The following is an 11409-nucleotide window of genomic DNA, read 5'->3' as shown; positions in this document are numbered from 1 at the left end:
AAAGGCATCAGCCTTTAAAGGAAATGAATGGTGCTTCTTTCCAGAACTGCACCAGGATATAGTAGTAGAATCTACTACAGCTTCTTTTCAAATATAATCCCCCTTATGCTCAGTACACATCTTTGTTTATGCCAATGTCTAATGAAGAAGAGAGTTAAAAAAATCCATAGCCCATTGTTTTTCTTTTTAAATCTCTGTGACTGTTCTTCTTTACTGAAGGACTAATGAGGGAAAAGTAGACTTTCCAAATGAATAAATAAGCTGATTTTACTATACATACTGGTTTCTCAAAATAAATTTATTTTAATGGAAGGTTTTATTTATTCATATGTTTTTATCTTTGCAAGTTCTACTTCCTTGATTGTGCATGACAAATCCCACTATAATTATGAAAGAGATTAAACACTCCAAATTCATAAAGTGAATGGTCCTGACTAACTCAAACTGCTGCTGAAATTACATTAAAGTTCTTATCACTTTAGGGTTCTACTTTCTTTAACAACAGCAGAGGAATATCAAGGTGCCAACAGGGACAAGGACCTAAAAATAATCAGTTAGTCTGTGAATGGCTCATTTGTGCTTATCTGAATTGAACTGAACCTGTTTGAGGTACATCCACTGGAAGAAATAAAGCTGAACTAATGATAGAAGGAAACATTGGCCATTTTTTCAAGTAATACAACAATATTTTATTGCTAGATTATCTTAATACTTTTTCCTGCAATAACACTGCAAAAAAACTACCAAGCCCGAAACATTATTCAGCTTTCACTACTTTATAAATAAAAATTAATTTCTATTCAACTTCCAGTGGCAGCATGGATTGCTGTTAATTCATTTCACAGCATTTGGGTGCTAGAAAAAAACTAGACTGCTCCCCTCTCCTGACATTTTACTTTTAAACATAAAATGTTTTTCCTTTAATATCTTATGTAAGATAATTGTGCATTAAATGGCTTAGATATATATAAATAGCTGACAGTGGCCACGAGTAGTTATTTTCAGTGGGCTTAAAGAGATTTTATCTGCACATATGAATGTTGATTGCTATTGCTTTTACTTACGTTAATTAAAATAAGGGATTCAATCACAGAAATATTTTGTTTTCGTTGAAATGGACAGACCTGACAAATAGCTACAAAGCTGAATCTTAACTGAGCAGATTCTTGTAAGCTCTGTAGGTTGATTTGTTTTTCCTTACATCAAAAATTTGAGAAAGATTTCCTCCATTTTTCAGTTACAGGTCTTCAAACTTACTCTCAATTCTGGTTTTAGGCATCTTCAATGAAGCCTACTGGCATTCATTTTAACAGTGTTAAGGCATTCTTTGTATGGTTTGTAACAGGATGTACTTGACGCTGAAAGAAATAACATCCTTCTGTAACAAGCATAATCAGGCAAGTTTGTTACTCTGGAACTACAAAGATTTGAATTTAGAAAGCAGATACACAGGACTGTTTGCATGCTGTCTCAGTCAAAAACCAGTTCCAGTTTGCAAGCATGTTTTACATCTGCAAAAATGTGTACTGAACCAAAGGTAGAAGCCTGGAACACTTTATAAGAGCAGTTTCACATTAGATATTTGATTTTATTGTCAGTTCTTAAGAGTAGAGGTAAGGCCTACGGTATAAGTCAGAACATGCCTGAAAATAAATATGACAGCAATAATCCATATTCTTATTTGAGGGTTTCTTAATGTGTTACCAGAAAGGAATAAATACTGAAAAGATTGCTAAATCTACTTGTAAAAATATTTACAATTTATTATTCGATCATGTTTTACCCTATGAACTGGAATTTTAGGGAAATAGAATTTGCTTTTATGTCTCTGCTGACAAAAAGGCTCTTTTTTAAACGTTTTATAGTTGAGTGTTTGGGGTATGTTTTTTCTATTTTCCTATATAACAGATAAGAACTCCAAAGTTTTACTAGTATTAATATTAATAAAACATTTTAATTTTTTCAGAAAACAATAATCTGGTAGGCCCTTATTTACAGTAAACAAACAAAATACCAAATTTACCTTACATTTTAAATAAGCTAAAACAACAAGGGAATCTTAGACCACAGTCACATTTTCAAATTTTATATATTAAATGGTTCCTTACACATTACAATACAGGTATAACTGAATTTGTAAGGAAAAATCTGCTTAACTTTATCACATGCTAATGGGAATAATGCTCAAATTTATTATTAGTTAACAAAATTAAGGCTTAAAGGCAACCCAGAAAATGCTGCTATTGAGGCTGTGCTTATCTCTTTTTTTTATATGTGTGTTATAGGTGAGTTTTAATCACGTGGTGGATTTTTCAGGTCTTTTTTTTCTCTGCTGAAGGAAAGCTGGCCTGCGCTTCATAAGTATCTATTGACTTTGTCCAGTGAGTAGCCAAACACTTAATTTGCCTTATTTTCCTTAGAAGGGGCTATCAAGTATTTTGCTTTGTTTTGGTTGTTATATGGTTTGTTTTTTGTTTTGTTTTATGAGTGTTTTTTAAATTTGTTTGTTTGTTTGTTTGTTTTGGCAGTCCAATTTTGCTTGCCACTCTAGAAGACCAGTGTTTGACAATTAATTGAGCAATAAAAATCCTCATGGTCTAAAAGGCTTATTTATATGTCTTTTAAAAATAAGACCTGAGGAATAATTACTAAAGTAAGAAAATTCATCCCAGCTGAGATACGTAGGCGTGAATTCTTGGTTTGAAGGACTGACAGTTTTGCCACAAGCTTGGAGCTCAGAAATTCAAAACTATATAGGTTATGGTTCTCAATATTTATTTTGTTTTAAGACTTTACAGTAGAAGTAGAAATAGAAAACTGCTTCCTAGGGAAGTGGTGTTTTGTTGGAATATTTTTACTAGAAATGACAAACTCTGTATGAAATGAGGCAAATCTCTACAGAAAATAGTAATTTTACAGTAGTCTCTAACTATTCCCAAAACAAGTTTACCCAGTGTGGAACTGAGGAAAATAGAGCAAGCAGAACTAAAATAGGGGAGCATTAGAATTACCATAATACTTGGAGTACATGGAAATTTGCAATAAGGAAGAAGATTTTTCTCTCTCTCTCTCTAGTGCACTAGTATGGAAAAAGGCCATACTGAGGCGTTAGCTACAAAGGAACACTTTTTTACAAGAGCTGTTTTTCAGATTATATAATTAAAAGTCAGAAGACAACCTTCATGTTTTTCTTTTTTTCTGTCTTCCAGCCTCATTTGTACCAAGGCTGCTCAGGTCACCGTTTTGAGTTGGTGATGAAGGAAGGTTTATATATCTTTGGTATAATTGTATATAGCAGTTTCCTAAAGTTTCTCTGCTAGGAGTGTCATCGAGAAAAGTTACTGTGACATTTCCAAAATTGTGTCTTATTAATAGGAATGAAACATAGTTGTTTCCCTTTTCATGCATTAATATTGTGTAGATGTTTATCTATAGTGTGATATGTTTATCTAGAACATGAATACATACTTATGTGCATATATATATATATATATATATATATATATACATATAATATTGATCTTAGAAATAGTATTTTCTTTGGGTTATATTTTACTTTGAATGTAGCATAAAGAGTAGGAAGCAAATCTACTTTTCAAACATGGATAATTTGGAAGAGAGAAAGAAGCTGGGCAACTGTGCTTCCAATAATATTTTTCAGCATCCTCTGAGTTATAAACAAGGTTTACCAACTTCCATTACTAAATAAGGTGATGTTTATGGTACCTAAATTAACTATAATATCCTTGACTATATCTGATAGTCTTTCATGTAGAGAGAAATATTTTAAATTGCAATTTATATATCATCTCATTAAACCTGGTGTTTGCTAGCTGTTATGCCAGCCATGCTTTAGAGAAGTACCCACTAAATTTTCTTCTAATAAATTTATATTTTGGCCCCACTTATATTAAAGTGCAACTATAGTGAAGGGAAGGTAAGTTTAGCTGAGTAAAGGTAAAATAGAGCTTTACTGTCAAAACCATCTAACATTTTCCTGGTATGCTTCTCTTCTGGATACTGTTAAAACACTTTCTGGCATGACAATTAGCAGCAGTTAGGGATACAGTGAAAGAATGTCAAGGATTTTTGATCCATTTGATCCACTGAGAATTATATGGTGGTATTTGTTTCTGGGACAGAGGGAAGGCCAAAAAAATGAGAATACATTAGTCATTGTAACAGAAACCCAAATGTCTAGATCATCAAAAGCTGTCTTGGAGGTGGCCTTTGAAAACTTGTCTTTGTGGGTGGTTAGGAAGAGTGAAAGCATAAAGTTAGCATGTAGTGATAATTACATATAGCATTTTCTTCTATGATCACTGGCAGTATAAAATTTTGGGCCTTCGTGATTGATTATAACTTACATGGAGGGCCTTTTGAAACATTTCCTTAAACAATTTTTTAATCCATTTAAGCAGTTGGCATCTACAAAATCTTGCAGCAAGGAAATTCACGATCTAAAGTGTATTTTGTATCTGAAAAATAACCTCTTTTTCTTTTTGAACCTGGTATTTTTTTGTTTTATTATAAGATTCCTGATTCTGTTATTGAAAAACAAAGTGAATATTAGATGCTGCATTTCATAGACATCGATTTCCTATCAGCTGGAAAATCCCAGCCTGCCTTGTTCTTCTTTATAGAGAAACCATTTTCTGACTTTGATCATCACTTGTCCTCTTCGTTATCTTTGCTAGATGGAGAATACCTTGTCTGAAGGAAGACATGCTAATGACAGCAATAAAACCTTCACTGTAAGGACATGACAGTAAGTAGTATAACATTTTTTCTTGTTTTCCTAATAATTCTTAGCATATTATTTCCTTTATTTACTTAACACCAAGCTAAGACTTTTCCCGCAATTAGCTATTATAACTACAAGATCTCATTTGTGAATAACCATGTTGTACTACTTCGTCAGCTCACATTCTTTTGAATGGCCTTTTTATTTACTGGTCTTAATAACAATCTCAAATAAGCTCTTATACCCATTATTCATTTCCTTTGCCAGATCAAAAGATCAGATCTAGAAGAATTCCACTTTTGCCCATCCTCTGTTAGGTTTATTGAATATTTACTTTAATTATTTTGTCTGTATTTTGTTGAAGGGAAGATTTTCTAGCCTAATTTCTTTAGAAATGTTGATGATAGACCTTGTCAAGTACCTTCTGGAAAGCTAAGCAGACTATGAAATCTGAAGCTCCCTCCTCTATAAGGAAAAAGTATGACTGCCTTGAGTCATAGCATGCAAATGAAATTCCTGTGTGTGGCCAAGTCTTAATTTCTGTCCTCATGAACAAGGACACATTATCCAGAAACCAGCTGAAAATAAGGAAGGTCATTGATTCTGTAATTTTTTTACAATTCTGAAATTAGTAGGATGAGACACATGCAATATGATGGAGATATTTCGTATGCACCTATATTAAATACACCAAAGTTCCTCCTTAAATTAAAGTTTTTCAGTAGTGTTATGACTTCCAAATCTTTTCATGTGTTACTGATTAATTTATTTGTATATTTTGTATTTTCTGTGACTGCAAAGTTGCAAGTTGTGCTACCTGTTTGGAACATAAAAGATACGTTCTAGATTCAGCTACTGACTTTCCTCTGACCTTTTCATGAATATAATAAATTAGAATTTCTTCTGTTTACCTCAAAAATGTTTTGCTAGAAGTTTCCACACACAGTACCTAGACATGGGTGCAGAAATACTTATAAAATGCTTACTTTCCAAAACTTAATTAATAAACAAAATACCATTTGACAAACATTAATGGAAAGTTACAAAATTATTTTGCCAAATATGAGTTGAAAATGTATATGATTTCTGGCTTGCAGTCAAAATAAAGGAATATTTCATCTTTCTTTTCAAATATATTTTTACTTTTTCTTTGCTGACTAGGGTTTAAATTTAAAGACTAGGGTCAATTTAAAGACAATTAATTTTCTCAAAAATTAAATGCTTGTTTTGATTATTTTTGGGGGAAAAAACCCAAGAGAAACTGACATTCCAAAAAAAATATTGGTTTAAAAACTGTCATTTTGATTTCATGGCTGGCTATATTCTTTTAAAATGGAAACAAAAATAGCTATAAAGAAGAGAAAACAAAATAATTTTTTAAAATTATGTCTGGCTTATTACTGTGTTTGTGAATTCCCATGTTATTAGTTCTATCTTTTGTCATGTAGAAAGTGACTTTTCATCCAGCTTACCCATATTAGAATAGAGTTTAATAAGCCTCTGAAAAACTGGAGAAACAATTGGGAAGCCCAGAATACTTTGTTGGAAAAATGAAAGTTGTATTCATTCACGTCTCCTTATATTTCCAATTATCTCCTTATGTTTACTGTTTATAGGATGGCTTTTAACATAATAGATGACATTGTTATGAAAAAGTAAAATTATTTTAGATTGAACATTTATTTGTGCATCTTGCAATGAACAGATTACAGCTGAGTGATTTCTGTGCTGTTCAAGTGAGCCTGATAATGATAATACTGTGTGTGAAGACTTCTGGTAACTTTTATTTCCTGGTCTCCAGGAAATCTATTTCTTTATTTCTCCAGTTCAACTTATTTGACGCAAAGTGAGGAAAACTAAACTCTTTATATACTTATATAAGATGTATGTTAGTAACTAGCTTCCTGACAGGTTCATTGGTTTTGTTTTTTTATTTTTTTTTCTTTTGAGTTTTTAGTGATTGGCCAAAAGAGAGTATTTGCTTTTTATTCAATATTGGATAAACTTAGAGGAACACTGTCAAAAATTTTTATTCTGATAGAATAAGGGCAAACCAGTCTGAAGCAACCTGGAGAAATTATTGCATTTAATTTTCTCCATCATTCATGAGGATTCTTGTGGATCCCTTCCATCTCAGAATATTCTATTATTAGTATAATGAGCAGCTCTGTAGCCATTAACAAATATTTACGTAGTTAACCCAGTAGGAGCAAATTATACTAACAGGTGTAAAGGGAAATAACGTAGCAAAATTGGTCCTCTTTCTTCCAACATTGTGTGACAGGCAGCACAGGAAGAATTTAAGAAGTCATAGGAACCTGTGATTCAAAGGCAACAGAGTCACACTGGGCAATGAGTGAGAGGAATGAAGGGTAAACTTTTGACAGACAGTAATGCAATTGATAAATAGTTTGGCCTGGGAATAGTATTACATATGACTGAAGAAGAAATGATGGAAATATGATATGCTGTAAGAGTGAATGAGAGAAAAACATCTGCATATACAGAGATGGAAGCTGGCAGATATTACCTGATCTTTGCAACATGAGGATTTTATTGGTTTAAGTGCTTGTTTTGTATTCTGGGGTTTTTTTACTCTCCTTAGACTGTTCCTCCTATCAATCACTTTCCTGAAGGCCCTATGAAATGTTACTCTTTACATTGTTGTCACTAACATAAGATCTTGTGCACATCTGCTTCCATAAAATCCCTTTAAATATACTTTTTTTCTTTTTGCAACAGATTCTAAGAACTCCCTGTCAATTGCATGTCCAGTGGCTACAATAGTTTTTATATGCTTCTGACTTTTTAAACATTCATAAGGCGTCTTGTTGTAAATAACTTGTAAGTTCCAACTGAAATGCAATATTAATGTATTTTCTTTGTTTCTGTGATCCTGTGGCAATTTTGTCTTAAGAACATATAGAAAATTTATTCAGACTAAACAATACAATGATTTTGTTTACTACATGTTGGTATATTTTATTAATTTTTATCTGATTTCATGTGGCTAAGCTAAGGAGGTACTACTTGGGTAGAAGGTTTCACATTTTTTCTACTTTGAGTTGTCTAGGAGTTTCACTTTCCAATTCCTCACTATTTTAAGGGTGCAAGAAGACATTGTAATAGTGCCCTTGGTTCCTAAAATTTTCTAAAATGTATTGAGAAATAAATGTCCAATGATATGGCAAAAAATATTAAAAAAAAAAATCTTCATTTATACTATTTATGTAATAATGTTAGTAGTATGTTTATATATAGTTATATACTTTCACAATGTATACTAATATTTTATTTAATAACACATACAGAATTAAATTTTAAACATCAGATTCAGATTCTACTGAACAGGTATAAAATAACTTCCTTTAATACAGTGATAGAAAAATATTTCCTTATAGTTATTACTTGGAAATTAGTACTGTAATGTAAATCAAAGTCATAGAATCTTATTTAATGTTTGATGATATAGAGGAATAGTGAGAGAGAGGTGTGTATTTGTTTTTTCCTTCTGGATACAAACCAGAGATTTTTACTGAGTTATATGTAGAAGTGTCTAGACCTGTTTAACCATTTTTTTTTTTTTTTTAGCAAAGACGTAAAAACCCAGATGTTTTACAGCCTATATCATCTTTTGTCCTAGTATGTACTCCGTTAAATACATAGCATGTCACTGATGTCAATGTTGCTGTAGACAAAATTAATTTTGGAGGAGTGTCTTTTGTCTATATATTTAATGGCTGAATATTATTTGTTTATTTCTTCTTATTGCATGCTGTTGAAGGACTAATGGAGATTTGGAAGAAAAAAATTAGGTCCTTTTCACTAAGTGATCATAAAGATCAACTGTTTGTATCACCTGTAAGACTTTTAAAAAGCTTTGTAACGATGATTATGTAAGACATTTCTTAATATTCTTAGATTCATATTCTACTAAGGAATATAAACAATCACTAGTTAATAAAAGTACTATTGATTGAAATGAAGAAAAATCCATAATATTCATAGTTTCTTAATAGATCAAATAGTTTAACTTGATATCAAGTCAATAAAAATTTGGTCTCCATTGCACCAAAATAGATTGCTTAATGGTAGTGTATTCAGTTTTCAACTTCACTGGGTTTTATCAGCCCATTAAGGAGAAGAAATATCCAACTGAAAGAGAATGCAGCATTCCACTTTTCAAAGGACTTCTATATTTCCAATATCTCTTGGTGTTATGCCAATAATTAGCTAAGTGAAAGCAAGGAGGAATAATTCTTCAGGTGCTTTTCTCCCACAGTAGCTAATACTGACCTTTTAACATACTGCTTTGGCTCTGAAATTATTTAATCTCAACAGCATTTCAAAATTGTCTTCAGTGCTTGTCTAGTGCTTAAACTTCTGTAACCTAAAGATTAAGGGAAAAGAAGAGGCATTTCAAAATAGTTTTGGATACCTACTCTATTTTGTGATAGTTAAAGTATACTTTTGGTTACAGTTGGCTAGTTGCTCAGGTTGCTTTTTACCAGAGTTGAGGAGGCTCAGTATATTGAGGGGAGGGGATGCTTGTTTTTACGACACTTTCTCAGTCTTCTGACTGACAACTTTAAAGGTGGTTGAAAAACAACACATAGTGTTTGTCAGCAAATGGTTTGTCAGCAAATGATTTTTCTTTGGAAAAATAGAGTTTAAAAAAGAATTGAGCATCTTTTTAGACTTTATCTGTTACGCTTTATCTGCATTTACAGATCACTTCTGATAATGTAAGCATGATTAAAAATGGAGAACTATAGAACAAATAAACTGAGATTTTAAAGCTGATGTTATGTGTTTGGATAGATAAATTGTGCCAGCATGTTTTTAGAATAAGGCTATTCAAGTTGACACAAGATAGTAATTCATCTTTCTAGACTAGAATATGATTAGTTTAGTTAAAAAATTAAACCAAAAAATGCTCATAAACACTGAAGTGTAGAAAGTAGCACTTGCGAGCAAGCAAGTGTATAACTTGTTCCTGCCTCAGTGAGCACAAGCACTTCAGACTATGTAGTATGTATGAAGAATACTTCAGCACAGAAGTATTAGCAGTTGGTTGTGATGTCACTGGAGAAATTCCATGTTCTCTTCAAGCTTGAAATTCATGGCCAGAACAGGCAAGCAAGCATTAACATAGTTGTAAAAACTGGTTTATTTTTTAAAAATAAATACAAAAATATAAATATAAAACATTGGCAGATAGAATTTGATGAAATGAAGTTGCACAAACTTTTTTTTAAACCAGCTGCATATTACACTTATTAACACCACGTGTACATTTTGTTTTATTTTAATGTACAGAACAGGACATATTGGAATTTTTTCTTTGTCGCCATCTTAAAAGCTGCACTTGCAGGAATAGGACATGTACCTAACAGAAGCGGCTTGTACATGAGGTTGCTTAAGGGGTTATCACCCTGTTCAAATTTCTGAAGGTAAGATATTTTTTATTTTACTTACTAAAATGTACAACACTGAATTTCCATAGCTTTGGCTCTTGGAAGTTTGATTAAATAAAATGTTGTATGTATTCCAAGTGGCATCCTACTAGAAAGAATGAATGACATTAATGGACAAGTTTAAAACAAATTTTAAAAGGAAACCATTGTGCTGAGTGGCAGGAAAATTTTCCTGAATGTTAAATACTGTTGAGTGCAGAAGGTGTCTGTAAAATTACTTCCGCTCAAAAAAAAAGAAAAAAGTAGCCTACTGTAGGTTAAGAAGTGTCTTTGTCACTTTCTCCTCCACCATACATCTCAGCTAGCTTATTAAACCGAGGGCCCCACTCTCGGAGGTAATCATAATTTTGGTCTCCTTCTGTAGTACCTGACTCCAAGGAGCTCAAGGATTCAGCTATGGAATCGTTTCCTTCATAGGCATAAGTTGCAAGCGAGTCATACGGCGGCGCAGAGGGATCAGTGTCGTGCTCTTTTAGCCTTTGGTTAATGAAATCTCGGACATCCGTGTTGTCTGGCGCCGAAGGAGTCCTCCGTGGCACAAATAACGTTTCAGGGATAATGTCTCGCCGAAGCTTCTTATCTTCGATAGCTGCAGGATTCCTCAGTGTGCCAATATCAAAGGCTTGGGTGTCTTCCTCTCCACCACCTTCGTCATTGTAACTCACAATGTTGTCTCTGATGTCCTCTTTAGAAAGGATCAAAGGCTCCTTCTTTCGTTGCCTCTTCAGAGCAGCAAATAGCACCACTATAACTTAAAGAGGGAAACAAAGAATGGGTAAAGATCTTTATTTAACAATTTCTTAGCAGCAAATCCACCAGGTACAAGAACTATATTTCAGCTACATTTCACCAACTAATTTTTTTTGATAACTGGATAAACACCTCTACTGTATAATGGTAGCACAGTAAAGTCTATATCAAAAACCTATTTTGCACACATTGTGTGCTCTGTTTTACAGGACCATGAGCTTTTCTGCATGCTCCTTCTGTAGCTGTAATGAGCTTTAAAATAGCCAGGTCTGTTCTGAAGATATTTTTCCTTTTTCAAGCTCAAAGGATATTGTTAAAAAGTGGGTTTGAGTTGAATTATAGGTCATTAAGCCTTATTCTGCAAACCACAAAATGGAGGTTTTACAAAATTTTCCTTTTTTTTTATTACTGCACTGAAATCACTGGACAGACAGGGCT

The 11409-nt window shown here is 32.7% G+C and overlaps 1 protein-coding gene and 1 long non-coding RNA gene across 3 annotated transcripts in view; both read right to left on the bottom strand.

The window, feature by feature from the left end:
• Positions 1–6761: 6761 nt before the first annotated feature.
• Positions 6762–9163, bottom strand: LOC128811977 (uncharacterized). Its single transcript, XR_008438559.1, has 2 exons — positions 9041–9163; positions 6762–7062 (listed from the first exon to the last, which is right to left on the bottom strand). It is a non-coding gene; the product is annotated as an uncharacterized LOC128811977 (long non-coding RNA).
• Positions 9164–9896: 733 nt separating this feature from the next.
• Positions 9897–11409, bottom strand: part of CDH10 (cadherin 10) — a 95409-nt gene continuing 93896 nt past the window's right edge. For both annotated transcript variants that reach the window (XM_053983635.1, XM_053983641.1), the window contains one exon: positions 9897–10972. In XM_053983635.1, coding sequence (XP_053839610.1) covers positions 10479–10972 — 494 coding nt within the window. In that variant the 3' untranslated portion in view covers positions 9897–10478. The remainder of the gene's footprint in view (positions 10973–11409) is intronic.

The sequence above is a fragment of the Vidua macroura genome, chromosome 1 (assembly GCF_024509145.1).
Source record: "Vidua macroura isolate BioBank_ID:100142 chromosome 1, ASM2450914v1, whole genome shotgun sequence".
NCBI classification, from domain to species: Eukaryota; Metazoa; Chordata; class Aves; order Passeriformes; family Viduidae; genus Vidua; species Vidua macroura.
The sequence above is the reverse complement of the archived record's forward strand: the minus strand, read 5'-3'. Positions and strand labels throughout refer to the sequence as shown.